Source organism: Euwallacea fornicatus, chromosome 35 (assembly GCF_040115645.1).
Source record: "Euwallacea fornicatus isolate EFF26 chromosome 35, ASM4011564v1, whole genome shotgun sequence".
NCBI lineage: Eukaryota > Metazoa > Arthropoda > Insecta > Coleoptera > Curculionidae > Euwallacea > Euwallacea fornicatus.
This window is the reverse complement of record NC_089575.1, coordinates 2,191,266-2,213,517: the sequence shown is the minus strand read 5'-3', so window position 1 is coordinate 2,213,517 and position 22,252 is coordinate 2,191,266. Positions and strand designations below refer to the sequence as shown.

General features: G+C 36.9%; 5 protein-coding genes and 1 long non-coding RNA gene across 11 annotated transcripts; 4 read left to right on the top strand and 2 right to left on the bottom strand.

The window, feature by feature from the left end:
* Nucleotides 1-345: 345 nt before the first annotated feature.
* Nucleotides 346-4,683, top strand: LOC136348904 (uncharacterized). 5 transcript variants are annotated; one of them, XM_066300087.1, is made up of 6 exons: nt 346-1,013; nt 1,061-1,176; nt 2,245-2,498; nt 2,555-2,810; nt 3,498-3,657; nt 4,492-4,683. In XM_066300087.1, exons 1-6 carry the CDS (start codon nt 614-616, stop codon nt 4,578-4,580), a joined length of 1,275 nt encoding a protein of 424 aa, XP_066156184.1. In that variant the 5' UTR covers nt 346-613; the 3' UTR covers nt 4,581-4,683. The 5 variants fall into 5 exon arrangements, with proteins under 5 accessions (XP_066156184.1, XP_066156187.1, XP_066156185.1 ...); XM_066300090.1 differs by having other exon boundaries at nt 4,392-4,683; XM_066300088.1 differs by lacking the exon at nt 4,492-4,683 and adding an exon at nt 3,124-3,370 and having other exon boundaries at nt 3,498-3,636.
* Nucleotides 4,684-5,271: 588 nt separating this feature from the next.
* Nucleotides 5,272-6,426, top strand: mRpL15 (mitochondrial ribosomal protein L15). Its single transcript, XM_066300095.1, has 3 exons — nt 5,272-5,500; nt 5,554-5,711; nt 5,766-6,426. Exons 1-3 carry the CDS (start codon nt 5,408-5,410, stop codon nt 6,391-6,393), a joined length of 879 nt encoding a protein of 292 aa, XP_066156192.1. The 5' UTR covers nt 5,272-5,407; the 3' UTR covers nt 6,394-6,426.
* A 260-nt stretch (nt 6,427-6,686) lies between these two features.
* On the top strand, nt 6,687-8,935 carry LOC136348906 (mitochondrial ribosome-associated GTPase 2). The gene is made up of 6 exons (XM_066300094.1): nt 6,687-6,874; nt 6,995-7,208; nt 7,822-7,959; nt 8,015-8,148; nt 8,201-8,339; nt 8,395-8,935. The coding sequence occupies exons 1-6, from the start codon at nt 6,767-6,769 to the stop codon at nt 8,778-8,780; spliced, it is 1,119 nt and encodes a 372-aa protein (XP_066156191.1). The 5' UTR covers nt 6,687-6,766; the 3' UTR covers nt 8,781-8,935.
* On the bottom strand, nt 8,788-13,361 carry AlaRS (alanine--tRNA ligase, cytoplasmic). 2 transcript variants are annotated; one of them, XM_066300082.1, is made up of 16 exons: nt 13,104-13,361; nt 12,601-12,861; nt 12,297-12,520; nt 12,083-12,238; nt 11,885-12,030; nt 11,749-11,825; nt 11,572-11,692; nt 11,286-11,507; nt 11,059-11,233; nt 10,826-11,001; nt 10,668-10,774; nt 10,340-10,601; nt 9,871-10,160; nt 9,689-9,812; nt 9,319-9,637; nt 8,788-9,259 (listed from the first exon to the last, which is right to left on the bottom strand). In XM_066300082.1, coding segments are annotated over exons 1-16 (2,925 nt in total). In that variant the 5' UTR covers nt 13,105-13,361; the 3' UTR covers nt 8,788-8,995. The 2 variants fall into 2 exon arrangements, with proteins under 2 accessions (XP_066156179.1, XP_066156180.1); XM_066300083.1 differs by having other exon boundaries at nt 12,601-12,868; nt 13,108-13,361.
* A 233-nt stretch (nt 13,362-13,594) lies between these two features.
* On the top strand, nt 13,595-19,913 carry LOC136348780 (FMR1-interacting protein NUFIP1-like). Its single transcript, XM_066299921.1, has 5 exons — nt 13,595-14,002; nt 14,048-14,438; nt 17,020-17,248; nt 17,305-17,487; nt 19,144-19,913. The coding sequence occupies exons 1-5, from the start codon at nt 13,713-13,715 to the stop codon at nt 19,836-19,838; spliced, it is 1,788 nt and encodes a 595-aa protein (XP_066156018.1). The 5' UTR covers nt 13,595-13,712; the 3' UTR covers nt 19,839-19,913.
* A 42-nt stretch (nt 19,914-19,955) lies between these two features.
* Nucleotides 19,956-21,338, bottom strand: LOC136348782 (uncharacterized). Its single transcript, XR_010733719.1, has 3 exons — nt 21,181-21,338; nt 20,501-20,630; nt 19,956-20,202 (listed from the first exon to the last, which is right to left on the bottom strand). It is a non-coding gene; the product is annotated as an uncharacterized lncRNA (long non-coding RNA).
* Between the last annotated feature and the right edge of the window lie 914 nt (nt 21,339-22,252).

The following is a 22,252-nucleotide window of genomic DNA, read 5'->3' as shown; positions in this document are numbered from 1 at the left end:
CATAGACAGCACTATCGCCATCTGTAGGATATATTATCAACAATTCCACAAAAAAATAACGTTGCTCACATCTTTGTGTATCATATGTAAGACGGAGACAGAACAGCATACCAGACATAAATTTGTTAATCGTGATCAGGAGCGTAGTGAGAATATTTCTCGCTAGCAAAACAATAATAAAAATGATCGTATTTAACAATATCTTTATATAAACAATTTATTTTAAATCACAATTAAATTATGTAGAAATTATTATTTTCAATTAGATCTCGTGATTAAAAGTATTTTAAATGCAAAATTTTAATACTTTTTTTAATCCACCTCTGTTCTCATTAATTATGCATAATGCAGGTGTGTCAAGTCAAGTCAGGTGGTTAGAATACCTTTTGTTTTGGTGATAGGAATATTTACTTTCCTCGCGTTTTATTTTATGAATCGTATCCGCAGTGTCGTCAATGGTGGGGCAAACCGTTCGATTTCAGCATAAAGCCATCCTTCCATTATTATGTTGTTGGCCATTAATTCCTAACCAACCGGTTTGATAAATATTTACTGAAAATCATGTGCCTTGAAGTGTGACCCAAAAATCGCTATAACCTTGATTAAATCCAAAATGAGCGAGTCGAACAAAATGGGAGAGGGCCACGGAAGCAGCGTGGCCCCGGTGCCAGAACCGGCTCTGAAGACTTGGGTAAAATTTGACGATGAAACTGCTACATCAAAACCTACAGCTACCAGCACTGCGGAACAAGACAGTATCACTGATATTTCTCAAATTAAACTTGAGAAACCTCCTCAAAAGTCTCCGGCAAAAATGAAAGATCCCTTGCAAGATGACTCACCCGCTGTTTTGTCTACTGAGAGTGTTCAGGTCAATTTGGAACGGAGCCTGAGCAGATCTGTGAGTGAGAGCACTGGGTCTGCTACCAATAATATGGCAGTAATTGAGCCAAAACCTTTGCGAAATGTGGAATTACCCATTGCAACTGTCGAGCCTATTAGGCAAGGATTTAGTAAGTAATTACAACTAAGTAGGTTTTCCCTAATGACTGTATTGCAGTTAATGGAGACATCATTGTAACTCTATTACCAGTAAACTCAAGGTTTCCCTGGGTCACTCCTGCAGTATTCCGTCCAGAATTAGTACCTGAGGAGTTGATGGCTCAGGGACTTACAGTGAGTAGTTTATAATAAAAACCAAGTATACCCAACACACAAACTTAGGTTTAATTGACGATTTTCCACTATAGAATTGTTAAATATGAGAATCAACCTTTAAGTTCATTTGCAAAGAAGGTTTTCAGAAAATTTTCCCTTGATGTTTCAACTGAGAATATAATTTCCGTTTGCAGCAGGGCATAGGAATACTGTATATTCTTATCTATTGCATGCCTTATAAATTACTAATCGTGCAATAACACAATTGGAAACAATTAAATGGTGTGACAAACATAATAATGACCAGTGAAAACTACAGTTGTTGAATTTAAATGTTTATGTTATCTTCTCATTGGAGTTTTTAATTGTCCTTAAGTTACTATTATTAGATCTGATATAGGAGATTTCTGACTGTTGTTGATAGGGAACTAACATATCAATGTTTATTTTTGAGTTTAGGATTAGTTGATTAAATATGGGATATTCGAGGGTCGAACGCAAAAGGCAGATCGTTGAGGTGTTGTGGGACTGGAGGTAATTTGTAGCCGTTTAGAGGTATCGTCAAAAATCCTACAAATAAGATGACCTATCCACGAATGTTAAAATCAATCAGAAGGAACTAGTATTGATATCTATCCTAGTACTTTTCTGTGATATTAGTGTATATTAGCACATGTCATAGTAAGTGAAACTACAAAACTAGCACATAAGTAACGCCTGTCTGTCCCGAAAGTCGTAAAAACAATGGACTATTTATTGTTAGCCTAACATCCTTTAAATGGAAATTTTCTGCTGATCAGCATTTTAAAAATTTAAAAAATCGACTTATAAATTAGTATAAAAAAGCCAAGGCTGAAATTTCTTCAATATGAATGTTCTATCTCTCATTTTCATCAAAAAACCAAAATGTTCTGTAATCATCGTTCCTGCTCGTGACTGATTTTAAGGAATTATATAAATTTGGGGAATTTTAACTGAAGTTTTGGAAATTTCACACACTCACGCCTACCTGATGTTTTAATTTCTTTCTTATTTCTAGACGTTTTCGAAACTATAAAGTTCAACGCAGTTTCTCTTTTTCTTCAGTTAACAGTAGAAGAATACGTTCAAGCCATGGAGCTCCTCGTAAACGACGTCCGATTTACCCTATACAATATTTGCTACAAACGAGTATTGGTAATCTGGATAAGCCTAGCATTTGTAGCCCTTTTAGGCCTCCTACTTTCCGGCACCAACGGCCTCACTTTGTTTGGCCTGGGTATTGGTTGGCTTGTTCTAAATGCTGCCGCTATATTTATGTCCATGTACGTGAAGTTTAAGCTGCAGCGCAATTTGGAGAGGTTGTTGGTTTAATAAGGTTCAAAATAATATTTTTTGCTTATCTGTGCCGATGCAGGTGCTTGGCCCATGTCAATAAGCAGCTTTTAAGACACAAAATCGTCCTGGCGCTGGATGAAAGGGGAAAAATTTCGTGTCACAAAGTGAATCTCTGCTTCATATACTTGGACTCTGCTCCATGCATTGCACATTTGCAAACTAGCATTGAGCAACAGGAGAGAGATCCTTCGAATGGATGGGAACAGAGAATGGATATTACTGCTAATGATATTGTAATTCAGGGTAGCAGGACTACTAGATTATCTAGGAAGCAGGTGAGATTTACGAGTAACTAGAACTACTTGTTTTAATTGGTATTTTTGGTGATCTTCTCTGTAATCTTCTCTCAATAACCTTCTTTTTAGCTTAGTAATTTAATTAACGCACTATAACAAACGACGTAAGATTGGGAAGACCACATTTAATTAAACCCTCTTCCAACCATTTAAACGTCGGTTCAATACGGATTTGAACAGTGGCAAATCCGGCACTTTAAAATACCTAACAATCTACCTTTGTAGTGATAAGACTATAAATTTCCATCATCCAGATTGTCCCTCCCAACTTTTCTTTTTCTGCCCCCTTCAGGGTCGTTCTGAAGAGCTGTATTTGCGCTACATTCAAAGATGGGGCAAGGACTTTTTGCGTCGAAGGCTGGATTGGACCATAGACGAAGTGCTGGGCAATCCGGCCAATCCCCGGCACGTACAAAGTGGCCTGTGCCCTTGCCAGTACGTTCAAGATATTTTGGCCAACAAAATGACCCCTTTGGACGACCAGAGGGACTGTTGCCCCGTTTGGTCCAGGTTTATGGCCCGGCTGGGGATTTATTGAAGTAATAGCACTTACATTCTCCGAATTAGCTGCTTCATTTTCTTCACTTTTTTTAATTCAATATTTTTCATTGTTGGTGATGGTGAATCCAATCGTGGTCAGTGTCTAAGAATACTTTTCTGTTTCAGGAACGTTCCACTCTTTTGTATATTCGCTACGTCTCGCGGTGGGGTCGTGACCGGGTGCGGGGGCTGCTGCAAAGTCCCCCCGCGGCCGGTGGTCGCCACTGCCCCTCTCAAACATGCCCCTGTCAGTATATAGAGGAGCATCTGCACTGCAAGCCTCAAGGCAAGTTTAATTTTAAGTCGTTTTTTTATCTTCCAGACCAACCTACTTATCTTTTCGGTAATCGCTCATCGTCACAGGTGGAGGGTGACAATAATCATTCTAGGTGTTCTGTGCAATAATTCTTTTATGATTTTCCTCATAACAAAGGTTTCTCAATCTTACGATTTAAACACAAGTCGACTTTGGGTATGAGCAAAATTATAGAGGAAAATATTAAAAATTATTTTTAGATGTGTCCTCTTGCTTTTGGGTCTTATTTGGTGATGGTTGCTTTAAATTAAGGATAAAATTTATTATGTTATCCTTAAACTTCAGTACTTATTTTTACCTTCTACTACTAGTTATTGTTATTTATTACCAATTTTATACATTTTTTTGTTATAATTTTCAACGGGTAGTACAAATAGGCTGTAGAAAATGCCATTGACGAGATTATACAGGAAAATATAGCATGTAAAGTGTACTTAATCCTAAGGATGGATGGCAATTATCAAGTCCCTCATATAGGCTGCACCTTCTTCCGTCCAATGCATCTGTGAACTTTGTAAATTATATTTACAAATTATTAATAAACATTAAGAGAACTTTACTAGGCCGTTTTATTAAGTAATGCTAAAAATACTACACATTTCTTTCTGCTTTTTATTGCTTGGATGTGGGAGTGACACAACTAACCAAAGGTATTGTTGAATTTTCCATCCCATTGCTTGAAGTATTCATTTATTGTTTTTTAGGGCGCAAAAATCCTTGGGACATATGCTTCTATCATGCAGATAACACAGACGTTATTTACGCAGAATAATGTGATACAAATTTTTAATATTATTTTCGTAGGTTCATGTTGTTTGTACTTTTCCGAAGGCAATATTCAGTCTGAATTATGGACCTCAATGAACCTCCCGGGGCTTTCATCGCGCACTTAGTGTATTTAATAAATTTTAGGACCTTTGTTATATTTTTATACACTTAACTTAAATTGTTAACACGCCTTAAATAATTAATAAACAGAGTTATTTTTACTTCCAACGACTTTTTTCATTATTTTATCCACTTTACTGCTCACTTCCTTTATGAGCTCTGTTACTTCTTTATCCAAGGAATCCAGCTTTTCTTGGACCTCCTCTAGGTTATTTGTGCCTTCCAGGAATTCTTCAACTTTTGAGAACTGGTGGTTATGTGGAGGGTTTTGGTCTAATGTAGCATATAGTTTGCTTCGTTGGTGCTCATCCAGGCAAATTGTTTCTATGTCTTCAATCATTTCTTCTGCAGTTAAGTTTAGAGGCTTTTCTTGTACGGAGCCCTTCCCAAACATTCTATATTTGATTTAAAAGGCGATTTGCTTGTGGATTGAGGTGGATCAACTACGAATCAGGTGATGAAATAGAAAATCAAAAGACGATGAAGCTTATTAAAAATATTTTCAAATTTTTAAATTAATTATTTGTAATTAAAATATTTATAATTAAACAAAACACTTAGACGAACATAACCTTAGTTGCTGTTAAAATAGTTGAGAATTATTGGTCTCTTTCTCTCTCAACCGTATTGGTATGCACGACACAGACAGAAAAAGACTAACGCTTCCGTGTTTATATAATAATCGAATGAACTGTATGAACAACTTAGGTTAGGATAAACCAAATGGTTAAAAAGAAGAAAATTTTTCTTTAATTTTTCCGATTAAAAATAAATAAATTTACTTCAAAACCTATGTCCTATTAAGATTTTTTTAGTTTATAAATTCTTTAAAATGTCCAAATCAATAGATAAGGCGCTAAATCTTCTAAAGGGTCTTCCTAGAGTGTGCCTCAACAACATTCGCGATAACCCAGGATCAAGAAGTGTAAAGTTAATTCTCCCTGCCTTGATACTTTTTTGATATCCGAATTATTGCAGTGTAAAAAAAGAGGTAGAGGACAGCATGGAGGTGACAAACATGGAGATGGGAACAAGGGTTCTAAAGCTAGACAAAATCATTTTCGCTTAGGTTATGAGACTGGGAACAACCCTTTTTACCTGCGATTTCCTCACGAACCATATTATAAAGGACATCAGTAAGTCTTGTCCAATTTCTTTAAAGACATGGTCACTTATCACATAATTTGCAGCTTAAAACGGCAATATCCCCCCTTATCCCTGTTACAACTTCAACAGCTAATAGACTTAAACAGGATTGACATCTCAAAGCCTATAGATTTGGTAGCGATTATAAACTCAGGTTTATATAAATTCTCTGTGGATGAAGGACATTTTGGAGTGAATTTAACTGATGAAGGTGCTGAAATTTTTGAGGCAAAAATCAATTTGGAAGTACAGTGGGCCAGTGAGCCTGTTATTGCTGCCATTGAAAAGGCTGGTGGGGTTATCACTACATCCTATTATGATCCACATTGTTTGCAAGTGATGATGAATAGCAAAAAGTTTTTTGAAAGGGGAGTTCCAATTCCCAGAAGGATGTTTCCACCTCCTGATGCGATAGAGTTTTATTCAAGTGCAGTTAATCGAGGATATCTAGCTGATCCAGATAAAATATCTGAAGAAAGACTAGTTTTAGCCCAAAAATATGGGTATACTTTGCCTAAGATTGAAGAGGACCCAGAGTATGAAATGTTAACTACAAGAAAAGATCCAAGGCAAGTCTTCTATGGTCTCAATCCTGGCTGGATTGTAAATTTGAAGGATAGAGTTATTTTAAAGCCCAAAGATGAGGAATTGTTGGAGTATTATGCCTCATAGAATGTTAATGTTAATAGAATGATTAATTAGTAATTTTCTTTGTTTTATTTATCGTTTATTCCTTTGGAGAGCCGGTATTATTGCTATTTTATTTAAAGCAAAAATTGGGTATGTTTTATCTTAGCTTAAATTAGTTTCAATTAATGGTTGCATATTTACGTTGAAATATTTTTGAACTGACGTTACTCTAATTTTCTTTGTCGTTCTCATTGCTCTAAAGGCCCGCAAGAAAAGGAGAAAATATTAAGTAACATATGGTTGTGACCATATTAGTGAAGATGCACCTAACCAAACTTTTGTTTGTTTACAATTTTTAAAAAATTTGTTATAAATTTTTTAGATTTGTTTTTAGTTATAATGTGTTTGAAGTGAAATGTTAAATAACGTACTTAAAACAAACCTCATACAGGGGGTTGCGAGGTACTCGCAAAAGGTGGCCCGCTCTGTGGCCCCTAAGAAAGCAAAAGCAGTAGGAAATTCTGTAAGTTTGTACATAAGAGCAAGATAAGTGTAAGTTTTCCAAAATTTCGAACAAGATAACTGTAATTTTAATTCTAACATTGTTTTTTCTTGCTTTACATCCACTTTTGCCTTTTCACAGATCCAAAACTTCATCGACTCTAAGTCACTTCGAGTGGTTGGTGGAAAAGGAGGTGATGGATGCATTTCATTTCTCTCTGTGTGGAGTAATGAGCATGCAGGCCCTGACGGAGGAGATGGAGGCCATGGGGGACACGTAATATTTCAGGCCAATGCTAATGTAAATGACTTGCATCTATTGCCTTCTGTAGCCAAAGCAAATGATGGAGCCTCTGGTATGTTAAGCACATCGCATATTTCATCTGTTTTTTGTCATTTGAGGACTTGGATTGGACAATCATTTTTATTTATTGTTCAGCACTTACTTGAACCTTTCAGAGTGTCATTCATTTATTGTGCTACCAAATTTTTTGTTAAAAGTTGGGTCAATCTTAGCACGAACAGCTTGGTGGCCATTTCATTTTAAAGCAAACACCGTGCAATGAGCTTGAAATAAACTTTATCAAAAGGAGTCGAGTTCTCAAGATGCTGTCAGATAGTCAAAAATTGCCTTTACGCTATGCATTCCAACTAAAAGGTTTTTAACTGCACTTTCAGACATTCTGAAGGAGAATTGAAATTCTTTGTCATTAGAACATGCTACTGTAAATAACTGCCGTAAAATTTCAACATTTTTCTGTTTTCTTTTCTTCATTCTCAGTGCTATTTTTTGTTTCCCTCAAGAACACAATTTTAAAGTAACTCTTCAACGGCAGCACTATTAAAAAGCATTTATTAACTAAATACCTACCCCAAATGCTCGATGATCAAATTATTACTGTTGATCAACGTTCTGTAAACGCGAAAATGAACGCAGGGATAGTAATTAAATGTTGATTTTTATTTTAGGTCAAAACAAGCACTGTCATGGAAAATGTGCAGAGCATTTGGTTTTAAATGTCCCTGTAGGGACTGTGATTAAAAATGATGAAGGAAAAGTTGTGGGTGATCTCACTAAAGAAGGGCATATGTATATTGGTGCCAGAGGCAAGTTAAAGGCAAAAAATATCATGTAAATAGTAATTTTAAAATGATTTTAAAGGTGGTGCTGGAGGTAAAGGTAATCACTTCTTTACCACGGACACACAGCAAACTCCTCAAATATGTGAATTTGGAGCCACAGGAGAGGACTTGCAATATCTTATGGAAATTAGAAGTATGGCTCATATAGGATTAGTAAGTGTATTAACCCAAATAAAGAGAAATATTCATAAAGTGGAACAACTAGATAGGTTTCCCTAATGCTGGAAAAAGCACCCTGTTAAGGGCAATATCTAGGGCTAGGCCCAAAGTAGCTCCATACCCTTTTACTACCCTGCGGCCCAATTTGGGAATTGTAGAATATGACGATTTCGAGCAAGTTGCAGGTAGATTTTAAGTCAATTATTAAGTCCGAAAAAATTATTCATAGATCGTTTTTAGTTGCTGATTTGCCCGGACTAATCCCAGATTCCCACAAAAACAAAGGACTGGGAATTCAGTTTTTAAAACACGTGGAAAGATGTATGGCCTTGCTATATATACTAGACGCCTCGCTAGACGAGCCCTGGACCTACTTAGAAACATTGCAATATGAGTTGTTCGAATTTAACGCTAAGATGATGGAAAGACCGCATTTAATTGCGGCGAATAAGGTTGATTTGCCCGGTGCCTGGAAAAATGTTGAATTGTTAAGAACTAAAACTAAGCTACCAATTATTGCAGTTAGTGCTAAAACTGGGGAAAATATCGAAGAGTTATTGAAGGAAATTAAGATTGTTTACGATAGACAGAAGGCTTTGGAAGAAGATGAGTGTGATAATAACTGACTGGTAGTGTAGATAACAAAACACTTATTCTATTTGATAAAAATCCTTCATATTATAATAAATAGAAAAACATGATTTTCCCTTAGGCTAAATGAATAAAAAATGCAATACTTGTCAAACTAAATTAATAAAAATCAGTACTAAAATCAGAATAATGGTTTAAGGTTATCGTTTTAGACCAATTGCAACTGAAATAATTTGCTAAATTTCGTGCATTAAACCAGCTTACTGTCGGCAAATTTCTTGGCCAAGTCCAAGATTTCGCTTATCGCAACCGTGTTTGAGCCACTCGCTTGAGCAGAATCGGGTTTGCCGCCACCTTTTCCCCCAATTTTCTGAGCTACTGTTTGCACCCACTCATTGGCCTTCAGTCCTTTGTCAATGGCTTGTTTGGGTACTGAAGACAGGCAGAAAATCTTTTTCGAATCTGCATCAACTGAGACAAAAAGGGCTGCAGACGCTGGGCTCAAAGTACGGACCTAAAGAAGTGATATACAGTAAAAAAGCATCTCTTCAGACAATTTTTCTTTGCACTTACTTGCTTTAGAGCGGCATCTAAAGCCTTAGTATTGTTAAAAGCTTTAAGTTCTTTTACCAAAATGGGCATATCTGGGTGTGCCTTAATGAATTCTTTGACTTCATCCACTACTTTGTTTGCGATTTCAGCCTTGGCCGCGCGGTCTTTATCATCCAACTGTTTTTTCAAAGTTTTGAGGCTGTTTCTAATTTCCTCTTTTTTCCAATAAGGAACGACCGCTTGCGACACTTCATCGGTCAATTCCACAATTCTCTTGACGATTTCTTTTGATTTTGACCCGTCTTTATTGGCCTCTATTGACGACTTTATTTCGTTCAATCTAAGAATTATCTTAATTAGTATCGCCTTTTTACCTGTTGTAGAGTGTTACCTATTTTCAAGCACTTCGTTTCGTTTCAAAGCTTTCGTGGCCTCGGGCCCAGTTAGAGCGACAATCCTGCGAATTCCCTTGGCTATTGCTTCTTCGCTGCATATAACAAAATCACCAATATGACCTTGAGAAAACCGCTTATAAAATCTCTGCAATGATTAATTAAAGGCTGTTTTTATTACCCGCATATTTAACATGAGTTCCTCCACAAAATTCGATAGAAGTAGAATCTCCGGCAGGGCCAAACGGATCTTTTTCCAGATCCTCAACGGGAATGCCCACAGAAACGATCCTTACAGGATCCGGATAAGTCTCCTCAAAAACAGCACGTAAACCTCTGATAGTTTTCGCAGTTGCCAAGTTAGATTCTTTAGCAAAAACTTTATGATTTTTGCCAATACAATCTTTAGTTTCCTGCTCAGCGTCTTTCACTTGAGTCACAGACATGGCACCCTTGTTGGTGAAATCAAATCTAAACACAGATTTATGTTAGAGCAGATCAAGGTGAACTTGGTGATCGGTAGGAATAACGGTTTAGCTACCCACAATGCGCTTTGATGATTTAATTAAAAGATTGTCAAAAATTCTATGCTGATTCATTCGCTGCATTTATTATGACTGTTATTAAATCTTCAAAGAGGAAATACTCACCTTAATCGATCTGGAGCTACCAAAGACCCTCTTTGATCCGCATCAGTTCCGAGCACTTTTCTGAGGGCATAATTCAGTATATGCGTGCCGGTATGATTGCCCATTACCAATCTTCTTCTCGCAGTATCAATATGCAAGCTTACTTTATCTCCTTTCTTCAAAGTGCCCTCAATATTCCCGATATGGATGATATATCCTCCGCGCACCTGAACATTTTTTACCGAGAATTCCACACTATCATCTCCAATTTTTACAAAATAACCTTTAGATAAATAAATAGCAAAGTTATTATTTAAGAACATATAAGGAAACTTGAAGGAATAAATACCAATGTCGTAAATCTGCCCTCCTTGCTCTGCATAAAAGTTAGTGCGGTCTAGCAAAACCCCACATTCCTGCCCAGAAGTAACTACATCAACAAATTGCTTATTATACCTTTAAAAAAATTCTGGTTAACTGAAAAAGTTTGTAATATTGTATTTGAACCTCAATCCAATCACCACAGCTTCACAAGTGCCAAAGTTGTAAGTCTCATCCAATTTATCTCCTGCTTCATAATCGTACTTAGGGGAATCATCAGTTGGTGGGATTCCAAGTTTTTGCAGCTCCGTTATCGCGTGCACGTCCAAGTTAATAGTGTCTGCAACCCCCGCTCCTTTACCCTGTTACAACTCACTCTTATATAGGAACTATTTAATTTATTTATATGTATATTTTACTTGAGAGATCAATTGTGCGTGCTTTTTGGCTTCCTCATACGTCACCATATTAACATTTAATCCCTTTTCCTCGGCCATTAATGCAGTTAAATCCACAGGAAAACCGTAGGTGTCGTATAATCTCCAGGCAACGTCCCCTGGTACTTCTTTAAAATCGCCCAATTTTGAAATAGTTCTAAAAAGTTGATATTACGTTCGGGCCTTTTATTTCAACGGAAAAACCTTGCCTGTTAAGCAAATTTCTTCCTCTATTTAAAGTCTTTAAGAACTGCGCTTCTTCCTCATTAATAGTGTCGATAATATATTGAGGATCTTTCTTTATTTCTGGAAAAGTATCTCCCAAAATATCAACCACAGTATGCACTAAAGTGGAAAAAAAGCCGGGTTTGGCATTAAGTTTTTCAGTTGCATATCTTACTGCTCTTCGAAGAATGCGTCTTAGGACGTATCTATTACGAATTATATGTTACATCAGGAAAAGAATCCTTTAGGTGAGATCATGGCTACACTTACCCTCTCCCAGTATTATCTGGAACTCCCTTGTCAGCTAAAGCAATAGTTAGGGTTCTCGCATGATCAGCTAAGACCCGGTATGCCATATCTACCCCTTCAGTATCAGCTTCCCCTACCCTCCCTAATTATTAGAAACTTCAGATTAGCAACAATAGCTTAATATCACATTCTTAATACCTTGGTAAGGCAACGCCCCTGTTCCCCTTTGAATGGCATCAAAAATAGGTATAAAAAGATCAGTATCATAATTAGATCTAAATCAGAAACTTCAATTACAATTGAACCAAAAATTTTACTGGAGAATACCTCCAACCTTTTGTTTTGAATAACAGACACTAATCTCTCCAATCCCAAACCACAATCAATATGCTTTTTAGGTAAAGACTTTAAGGAGCCATCAGATTCTCTGTTAAATTGGATGAACACAAGATTCCAAATTTCCAAAACATCTGGATCGTCCTTAATAAGGCAATTATGTCATGAAAAAATATAACTCAAGATGTAAACCAACCTGATTGACTAATTCAGGAACATGTCTATTCCCTATGCGATCAAAATGAAGCTCAGAACAGGGTCCACATGGACCAGTTTCTCCCATTTCCCAGAAATTATCTTTCATTGATCCAGGAATTACGTGTGATGGAGTAACACCCAAATCAAGCCAAATCTGTAAAGTTGTGCTTTATATAAATAATGTGTCAAGGAGAGTATTGATGATAATATACCTGTTTGCATTCATCATCAGGCTCCAACCTAGCCTTTTGGTCCCCTCCAAAATAAGTAACATAAATGCGATCTGCTGGCAATTTAAGTTTTTGAGTTAAAAATTCCCAAGCCCATGAGCAGATTTCTTTTTTGAAGTAATCCCCAAAAGACCAATTTCCCATCATTTCAAAAAAAGTGTGATGATAAACATCCTTGCCAACATCATCCAAATCATTGTGTTTCCCTATACATAGAAATTTAAATTGCTGGTTAATTTACTAGAAATTGAGCTATAAGTTATCAATTAAGTTCTGTGTTACTTACCACCAGCACGAATACACTTTTGTGTATTGACTGCCCGGACTAATCTGGATAAATCACTATTTGGGTCCACAGTTCCCAAGAAAATTGGTTTGAATTGATTCATGCCTGCATTGGCAAATAGCAAAGTGGGATCATCTAGTGGAATTGTAGATGAAGAATGGTGATAAACATGGTCTTTCTCTTTAAAGAAGTCAATATAAGCATTTCGCACTTCTTTTGCAGACATTGAGGTACTCATTTTCAGTTTTGCCAAGCTAGTCACTGTAATCTAGAAATAGCAAAAGAATGTTGTATGTGTACTGATTTATATAAGAATATTTGGAATATTGGAATAGATGTGATGCGTACTAGGGCCACAAAAATTAAGGAAAAATATGATTTTTCCCATATGGTAAATATGGATTATATGAGACATATGGGTTTTGAGTAATCTTCAATTTTTAACAGTTTACAAATGTACTTTTTCATGGAATTAATGGCTATAAAAATGTTTTAACTGTTACTTACCCTTTGAGGTTTTATGATAGCACGAAAACAAATAACTTTTCTGTAAATTAATGGTCAATAGGTTAAGTTTCAAAGCTCGAAAACACACATTTCTTTACTTGGAGGTAATTTAAGGTTATGACTTATGATATGATGTTATGATTATCCGGATTGTGAAATTTAGTTAAGAAATTTAAGCACCTTTCAAGTTTCAAAATATTAACTAACACTTGGTTTATTGGTTAAGCACTTTAATAATATACTTTAAATAAGTTTTAAAATTATAAATTATTGAAAACGATAATGAGAAATTTTTAAATATCCCGCCAAAGGTACTCTCCTTTCAGCGTTGACTGACATTCCATTTAATGGACACAATCACCAATCATGGACCTGTTCTTTATATATGACTTTCCTCGTTTTGTGTACTGTATGATAAAGACCAGAATATATTTGGTATATTCGGTCGCCTTCACTGACACGTGCGGAACACTTGCGCCCTCAATCGACAAAAACCTAACCTAACAGCGGAAAAGAAGCCATTTCGAATTTTCTGTAGTGTTTCTTGAGTTGCTCTTTGACAACATACACTTTTATACTTTTTTATTAACGTGAATTGTTAAATAATGGGTGCTCCTGCTGGTCGTAGTAGAGCAAGACGTGGTGGTGGTGGTGGTCCTCCCGGTCGTGGCGGACCCATGAAACGAGGTGGCCGAGGCAGAGGTGGCCCTATTAATGGCGGCGGGGGACCATTAGGACGACCTATGCGTGGAGGTCCAATGGGCATGCGAGGGGGCCCCAGGCCCCCACTACCACCACCCCCTATGAGAGGTCGTGGCGGTATGAGAGGCATGCCTGGACCCCCCCGTGGCATGATGGGTATGGGACCTAGAGGCATGCCACCACCAGTAATGAGGTAAGCAAATTTTTCTATTTAAAAGACTTCTCACAATTTCTTTAGACCCCCACCAGGTATAAGACCACCACCTCCTGGCATGCGCCCACCACCACCCATGATGATGATGCACCCCCCTGGTCCCCCTCTAGGTAGGGGCGGATTTAGGGGAGGTATGCGGGGAGGCATGAAACCAGGATTCCCCAGAGGAGGAATGAGAGGTGGCATTAGGGGAGGTAGAATCATAAAGAAAAACAGGCCTAGTCTTAAAAATGTGGATCTGACCAAATCTTGGTTGACTGATGCTATAAAGGCAGAATTTTATATTAAAGATCAGTTATTGGCTGTAGCAAAAAATACTCAAAGTCAGGAAGATTGGGCTAAATATAGGGAGCAGAGGGAAAAGTGCAGTAGGGTGTATCAACAGGCTGAGTCTGAGAATGTAGGGCAGCCCGAGGTGCGTATTCCACAGCTGTTGCCCGAGAATAAGTTTAAGCGAACTACGGCACCTATTGATTATACAGAAGACGTCAACTTATAGGTATTTCTCATTAATGATTTTTTTATCTATGTCTATATGCCTTAGGGCATATTGAACAAACTTGAATTAGGTGGATTTTATAGCTTTTGTTTCACTAGTTTTTGTTTTAACATAATCCTATCCATCTGAGTTTTCAAATTATGGTGGTCTGAGGAAGCCCTGGTTATTGGTAGGTGAGTGAGAATAGATGAGGAATGCCTATAAATTATTTAGAACTTGTTTAATTTTATGGCAACTTCCATTGCCAATTTGTGTTAAACCAGAAGGATAGGTTTTCAGCTATATTTTGATTTTCACTTGATTTCAAAATCTGCCTATCAAGTTTTCTCACATTTCAGAACATTGTGTCTTATTCACATTAAATTTTTTGATTTCAGAAGTTTTTACAAGTACACAATGTTGTTCTAAGGGAATAAAATAATAGCCATACTTGAATAAAATTTCTTTGATAGCCTTTGAATTAATATATTTTCTTCCAGTATGTGCTTTGCATGAAGAAAACGCTTTAGAAATAATTAAAACAATCAGCAATATTCCTGTTTTTATTTGGGAAAATTGCTGAATTGCTTTGAAAAACTATTTTGTCAAATTTCTCTGGTAACTTTCTGGATCTAATGGAATATCAGTTTTATCAATCAAACCTCAGTAGTAAAAAATTTGACATTATAATAGTGATCCTTGACTCGCTGACAACTCAAAGAGAATTCTCTGGCTGTCAAGAGTTGAAAATTGTCTTAATATTTAATTTCTTCAACATGAAGAAATTAAAACCCTTGGATATCTTTACAGGGCACAAACTAAACAGTATCCAAAGAAGGAGAGATGAACAAAAATTTAGAAAGATAAGATCAAAAGTCTCAATCTGCAGTCAACAATAGTGGCTCTCTCAATATTAAGAGCCCCATTTGGCCAAATCAAATTGCTGTTTTTTGTCACCTTTCAAACTGACTAATCTCATTTGACTAGATGTAAAAAAAGTGTTTGTGAAAAAGTGTATACCTATCTACCATAGCTGTAAATAGTTCAAACTCTCGTTGTTCTTGAAATAGATTTCGAGTCAGTGTAATTTCATTTTTAATTTAATTTATTTTTCAATGCTGGAGCTCGAGAATTTGTCATATTGTTTATGTAAATGTGGTACCACTCTGGTACGTCCAAGTACCTCTTAATATTAAATGTAGATTTAGGAAAAATATTTAATAAAAAATTATGTCAAAAACTTTTATTGAATGAATTTTTACTTCAAACTTAGTTTAATTGAATAGAAGATTTATTTTCTGTGAGAAATAGTTTGAGTTGGGACTTTTTAGCATTTACGCAGCAATCTGCTTTCCATGTATGTGCATATATATAATATATACGATATATAATATATATATGTATATTAGTTATATACAATTTGCTCTTAATAAGATAATGGGGTTCTCTTTACCAGTACATAGAGACTTAGTTAAATGGGAAAAAGCTCCGTATATAAAGAGTAGTTTCTCATTGAGTTGCAGACGCGCCATTCCGGAACCAATAGTTACGTGTTAAAGCCTACGGAAGATTATCCAAGTCTCCATTAAAAGGAATGGTTAAAAAGAAAGGATCAATTAATTGAGCGCCAAATATTTTGTCATGCATGCCAAACCCAAAGTGATGGTGCCCAATTCTGTAAACAGGAAGGTTTTGCCAAGTTTAGAAACGCACATTTGTAACACCGAACATTCCATTGTCTTTTAAAATACTTTTACTGGAAAAATTTCGGTAATTGCACATTTATCATATGGTTTTTATGGGTACCATTGCTAAATGTTGCCGTCACCGGGTCGGAGTACCTGACAAATTCCAATTTTAAAAAGACAGTACCTTTGTTTACCTTGATTTTGGATACGTTGTATTCGCCACCTATTCCTTTATATTCGTGGTACCCATTTTTGCGTAAACGCTGAAAATTCCTAACTTAAATATGAAACTTAGTTGTTTTGTGTTCTGTGTTTCTGCATTTGTAGCAGTTTTCTCTTAGTTTTTCCTGAGTACGATGATTATTGTCACAATTAAATCTACTCAGGAAAAAACGCTTTTATGGATATCCAGCAATTTCAAGAAAACTTTTTCACCATGAAACTCCGTTAGTCAAAATAATTTCTTTGACCGGAGTTCATCTCAGGACTAGTTGCTATCAAGAAACTAGAGGTTTTCTTGGTAGACAGGAGTTTTAAAATACGCCCGTAAGTTACCACTATTTATTTATTTTTAAAGCATTTTTCTTTCCTTTTCTAGTTTGCCAAAGGCTAATCAGTTTGGCCCTTAATCTTTAATAAGTCTTTGCAATTTTCTTTCTCCGAATAGAAGAAAAACTGTATTTTCAAATAGGTAGTCACATTTTTAAGGTTTAATTTCCGTCCTTTTCGCTTCGTTCCCCATAAAGCAGGATTCCTGGAAGTAAAAACTGTTGAAACTTGTCCAAGAATCCTGTTTTTTTTCCTCAACATATTTAACTGAAAAACTCCAGGGTGTCGCAGCAAACTGGGAGGACTACGTACATCCAGAAGACGAATTAGATTGTCAGGATGATGACGAGGAGGGTTCCTACTCTTGCGACACGTGCGAAAGAGACTTCTACTCCAAAGACCAATACGACAAACACATGTTCGAGCACAGGACCTGCAATTTGGACGGCTGCAAATTTACCGCCCATGAGAAAATTATAGAGAAGCACATTCAAATGCAGCACTCCACTGGTAAAATTAGACGTTGTTTAATTTGTTCGCGGGTAAACTGGGTGTTTTTGTTGCAGGTTTGTACAACAAAATCAAGCTGGACACTCCCGAGGACGTGGCCAAGTGGATTGAGGCACGAAAGAAGAATTTTCCTAGTAAGGAGAACATTGAGAAGCGGTATGAGCTACAGGAGGAGTTGTTGAAGAAGGGGGTCAGGATAGCAAAAAATCCTAACAAGTTCGGCAAGGATAAATTTAGATGTGAGTTGTTTTTGTTAATTTAATTTAGATTTCTTATTAAAAAAGAAACTATTCTCAAAAATGGAAATTTGATCTCGCTATGAGAATTTGCCCTCTTAGCGCTTGCATTTAATTTCAGACTATATTTTTCACCTTCAGAAGTCCTATTACTAAGGCGGATATTTCATGCACGCTTGGGGCAGATTTGTGTTGTGTTGTTTTAAGAGAGCCTTAATCTCTTGGCGACAAGCTGATTTTTTAGACGGGGAAGTTACTTGATAGGCTGTCTTGGCTATAGTTGATAGAACCCACTCAAAATTGGAATCTCATAAACTCTAGGAGATGCGAACTAGGATAAGTTTGAAAGCAATTTTTTTTTAAACTTTTGACACCTTGTATTTCGGCAATTGATTATTTCCGGACCGCCGTTGTTAGGCGCTTTGTTTAATTTTCATGTCATCTCTCTGTATATCGCTCTGTAGATAGGTACATTGAAGAGTCGTGGTTTCACTGCAGCGGGGTAAAGTTCCGAAAAATTGTTTTTTTTTTAATCGTCGAATTTTGGATGAAATCGTACGATTTCATATGATTTAATACCGGTGCGTGCCACGTCTATCGAAGATTTTACACAAACAACGAAAAATATATTCAATAATTTTTTTTTTAATGCTGATTGTGTCTTGTAAATTTTTCATTCTTTCTAGCTGTGCGATTACCGCTGAGGTTGTTGTAGTCTGACATCCCCTACGTGGCGATTTTGGTATGCAGGCATATACAGTGTGTGTCGCATTCAAGATGAAGACACCCCCATGTTTTCGTTATCCGAAGGGGTACAGATTTGAACTTTGGCACATTCGTATAGGTTGATGAGTCGCATTTTTTCAAGATACTCAACTGATATCTTAACCGTGAACTGTGCCCACTGCAAACTCACGAACAAGGTTAATTTTCGAAATTTTGCTTCGCGTTAGAGACATCGAAAAAAATTATTAGAAAAAGTTGTTTCGAATATAATTTTAACTCCATATACCAAACAAGCTAATTTTTTAATAAATATTAAATGTTAGTCAGATTAAACTTTATTGCGTTAAGTTCTAATTAGTGACCACAGAGCTGAAATGCCATCGACTTTAAGAGAAAAAATCGAAATAATCTGGTCGTTTGCTGATCGTGCTGGCACGGCATCCCCGCCGTGCTCCCATTACTTACGAAAAAAACAGCCACGGTAAATGCTCTTTTTGATGAAACTGGTAGTGTTATTAAAATCCATAGGAATGGCCAACCTCGTCGAATACACTCAAATCCTGAGGATAACGAGACGTTAGAGGAAAATGGAGCATATCCACGCACGAGCCTTCGAGATTTATCATCTCGACTGAATATTAGCAAGGATAAAATCAGGAGACGTTTTGTTCGTCACAAGATCAAACCCTATAGACCAAAAAGTTGTGTTTTTTTGGCATTTTGTGCGATCTAAAGCTGTCGAAAATGTTAAAATATAATTTAGAGAATCATTGTTGTATAATATAATTATTGTTGGTTCCGTAAAATCGCTTGGGAGCACATTTGAAAGGCTGAAACACATTTTTATATTGTCCTTTTTTGCTACTAACGTTGATATCATCTAGTAGAGAGTTATCGAATTTCGAACCATATTATTACTTGATCTTCTTTCAGTGAGTTCAACTGCCAGACAATCTAATCCACGCGCCAAGTTCGCCCCTTCTACCTCCCAACCGATAAGAAAGAAACGGAAACCTCGAGCGCCTCCCAGGGTGTCCCTCATCGACTTGAAAGCCGACTGGAACGGAAGTATGTTCCCGTTTAAGGGAACCTCTCAACTATTCTCTAATCCGTCTAATACCGAAGAAAAGGACGTTATAAGCGATTTAGAGGAAGACGAATGGCAACATCAGGATCGCCCAAAAACGACTAAACTCAAAGTTAATAACTCGTTGACCTCTTTGATGACGGCATACGATTCTGATAACGATAGTGACGTAGAACCTGCGACCAGCGAGAAAAAGGAAGCAGTGAAAGAAGAGGAGATAGTTTGCAAAGTAGGGAGCGATGATGAATTTCCGGAAGAAGTGAAAATAGAGAAGAAGTCTCAACCAATTGAGCAAATAGTGCAAACAACGCAGGCAAAAATTAAAAGGAGAAAACCGCAACAGAGCCATGGGATTGGGAAGAAACGCAGTTATAATGGCGGCTCGGCGGAGCCGGAAAGAAAGGACAATTTTCCTCATAACAAATTTAAAAGGCGCAGAGTGACTCTGCTGGAAAAGTTGCTTGAAAGTGAAATTAGGCACGAAAGGAACTTGTTGCTGCAGTGTGTAAGGTATGTGGTGCAGAACAATTTCCTTAAGTGAGGAATGGTGCGTTAACGCACCTATCTGTGATATCAGAGCTTGTTAATAGGAATAAATGAGGTTGCCAGCCGAAAACTTTTTTTTAATAATTCCTCATCTCAAGTGAGCAGGCAACAGTGATTTGTAAACGTATTTATTTTTAATAAACATCAGATTTTAATTATTTCCTCTTAATCAAATGTCTTGAATACTTATAAAAATACAAACTTTTCATCCACACTCGACGAACAATCGACGAAAAGTCGACGATGAGAAGCGATGATACACTGTGGCCGCCACATTCATTCTTTATGCAGACGATACTGTCGTGGTTTAATTTTTGGTGAAGTTTCAGATGAGGTCCATGGGATGTAAGTTGATTGATCTGAAACAAATTCTAATTACAAGGAAATTGAAAAGTCCCTGGAATTGCGTTTAGACAGAAGAAATGCAAGAAAATCCGTTTGGCAAGGAACGGAGAAATTACATTAATGAAATGTTCAGGAGCGTTCGGATTACACTTCGGGGACGCCCCCCAAATTATTTTGGTCTCGTCACCGACTGCCAAACGAGCAATGGGCGTCGGATCCGTTGAGCGGTTTCAATTTTGAGATATTTCTAATGATCGCTTCGGTGTTTATTGCGTCTATTGATTTGTTATCGTTGATTGAGACGGTACTCACCACATATATTAATCTACAACATGCCGGAGTAGAGCGCCCATAAAACTAATAGAAGTGCTATCAGGATCATGTACGTCGTTATCAAGCTTTTTCCTTCACTGGTGTTAGCTCCTGCCATTTCGGATTGTTTCTGTAAAAAATCGTTCGGTTATTCTTTCGAATTACAAACGAAAATGAAACGGCCGCGGCCTATCTGGCGTTGCGAGTAAATCGAAATACCTGACCGCAAGTTTCAAAATAAACTTGTTTTCGTGAAATTCGGTTTCATCTGAGTAATGACCGGAAATATCTGGCCGGCTGCCAACAATTAAACATTTTTCAATTTCGGTTTTCGCCCTGCAAGTTAAACAATAACACGATCAAATCTCTTAAAGCGATTACGTGTGTGGTTCGAGATTGTTTGCGGTTTTAAAATCAAAAAGCTGATTGTTTTCACGAGGTCTTGCCGTCTTCATTTGACTTCCCAAGCTTGTAGACCGAGAAACTCTAAAGCTTGAAAAGGGGGCTGATTGAATTCGCAATTAATTAATGCGCGCAAAAAAAATTAAATTAAATTAAATTAAAAATAAAAAAAAAAAACAAGTTTATCATCGTGGAGGTGCGCGTTCTGCGATCCTCACAAATATCTTGAGACTTCTTCGGTGGACTATAAATTACCAAAAAATTGTGTTGGGACTTACCAGAAACTTAGTTTTCAGGTCGCACAACCAATTCGCAATACGGTTCACTCCCGTTTGCGGTTCGTGCAATTTGAACGGTCTTTAGACAGCTCAGCGCTGTGTCTATTTTTATTCTGATTTCTGGATATTTTCAATTTGTTCTAAACGTCTTCTAGACCATTAAACTGATGCTAATGGATGTTTGTTGTTTAGTCTGGGATAATGCGGCAACTTGGTGTCCAATCCAATTTACGAAACGACTCTTTTCCTCGGCTTATACCGCGTTGCAGCGGCTGGACATTTTAAAACAATCAAATTCGCCTGTACTATATATTACAAAACGTGTTTTCTAGATCATTTAAATACGAATTTCTGAGTCGAAACGTCTATTTTTAGGCCATACTAATGAACTTGAAGTAAACAGATTTATTTTATATTCTATTTTGTTCCTCTTGACAAATAGAAATACTTTTGCTTGCGACTAGTTTTTTGTCGGTTTACATCTTACGAACTCACCTTGCTAGGATGCACATGTGTAGCAACAAACAAGCTAATTAATTCCGACAAAAGAAACATAACAATTCGCCTTGGCACTTATTACTTGTTGGACTTATTCGTGCTGCAAGACAGGAGATATTTAGGTCTTTTATGTCGCAGGAAATCGGTTTGATTTAGGTTCAGGCTTCAGATTTCTCGCTTTCCACTGCCCATTTTGCGACATTTTTCATAAAAATTTAAGTTTCCGTAATACAAACTGTGTCTTGAAGTTTGACAACACTGGTTGCCCTATAAATGATTACGTCACGCAATCTACGTCCATACGTCATTTTTAAAATGATTTGGTGTAGGCTAAGGGGTGTGGTGAACTGCAGATTGTTGTGCCTTTCTCGGTCTTGAAATTGAATTCTTCTGCAGTCTTGATCTTCCCGCTACTGGGAAAGTCGTCAACCCCGTCAAAAACTCGACTTTAAAAATAGACGTCGTGCTTATCGTTAAACAAAAGAAGGGCGCCTTGTTGCCGTTCCCTTAAAGTTTGAATAACCATCGAGAATTACTACTTCATCAGTTGTAGTAAATCGGTGTTTTAGGAACC

What these genes read in the sequence shown, in the direction of transcription:
- AlaRS (XM_066300082.1), bottom strand. An exon ending in ACGCACAATTGATCTCTCAA is followed by an intron (nt 11,002 to 11,058) that starts GTAAAATATACA and finishes GAGTTGTAACAG; the next exon opens with GGTAAAGGAGCGGGGGTTGC. An exon ending in GTAGCTCCAGATCGATTAAG is followed by an intron (nt 10,161 to 10,339) that starts GTGAGTATTTCC and finishes ATCTGTGTTTAG; the next exon opens with ATTTGATTTCACCAACAAGG.
- LOC136348906 (XM_066300094.1), top strand. Translation starts at nt 6,767, where the DNA reads ATGTTAAATAACGTACTTAAAACAAACCTCATACAGGGGGTTGCGAGG. An exon ending in CAAAAGCAGTAGGAAATTCT is followed by an intron (nt 6,875 to 6,994) that starts GTAAGTTTGTAC and finishes GCCTTTTCACAG; the next exon opens with ATCCAAAACTTCATCGACTC. An exon ending in GTATGGCTCATATAGGATTA is followed by an intron (nt 8,149 to 8,200) that starts GTAAGTGTATTA and finishes TGGAACAACTAG; the next exon opens with ATAGGTTTCCCTAATGCTGG.
- LOC136348904 (XM_066300086.1), top strand. Translation starts at nt 614, where the DNA reads ATGAGCGAGTCGAACAAAATGGGAGAGGGCCACGGAAGCAGCGTGGCC. An exon ending in GCCTATTAGGCAAGGATTTA is followed by an intron (nt 1,014 to 1,060) that starts GTAAGTAATTAC and finishes ACTGTATTGCAG; the next exon opens with TTAATGGAGACATCATTGTA. An exon ending in CTAGATTATCTAGGAAGCAG is followed by an intron (nt 2,811 to 3,497) that starts GTGAGATTTACG and finishes TTTCTGTTTCAG; the next exon opens with GAACGTTCCACTCTTTTGTA.
- mRpL15 (XM_066300095.1), top strand. Translation starts at nt 5,408, where the DNA reads ATGTCCAAATCAATAGATAAGGCGCTAAATCTTCTAAAGGGTCTTCCT. An exon ending in ATAACCCAGGATCAAGAAGT is followed by an intron (nt 5,501 to 5,553) that starts GTAAAGTTAATT and finishes GAATTATTGCAG; the next exon opens with TGTAAAAAAAGAGGTAGAGG. An exon ending in CCATATTATAAAGGACATCA is followed by an intron (nt 5,712 to 5,765) that starts GTAAGTCTTGTC and finishes CATAATTTGCAG; the next exon opens with CTTAAAACGGCAATATCCCC.
- LOC136348780 (XM_066299921.1), top strand. Translation starts at nt 13,713, where the DNA reads ATGGGTGCTCCTGCTGGTCGTAGTAGAGCAAGACGTGGTGGTGGTGGT. An exon ending in ATGCCACCACCAGTAATGAG is followed by an intron (nt 14,003 to 14,047) that starts GTAAGCAAATTT and finishes CAATTTCTTTAG; the next exon opens with ACCCCCACCAGGTATAAGAC. An exon ending in TCAAATGCAGCACTCCACTG is followed by an intron (nt 17,249 to 17,304) that starts GTAAAATTAGAC and finishes TTTTTGTTGCAG; the next exon opens with GTTTGTACAACAAAATCAAG.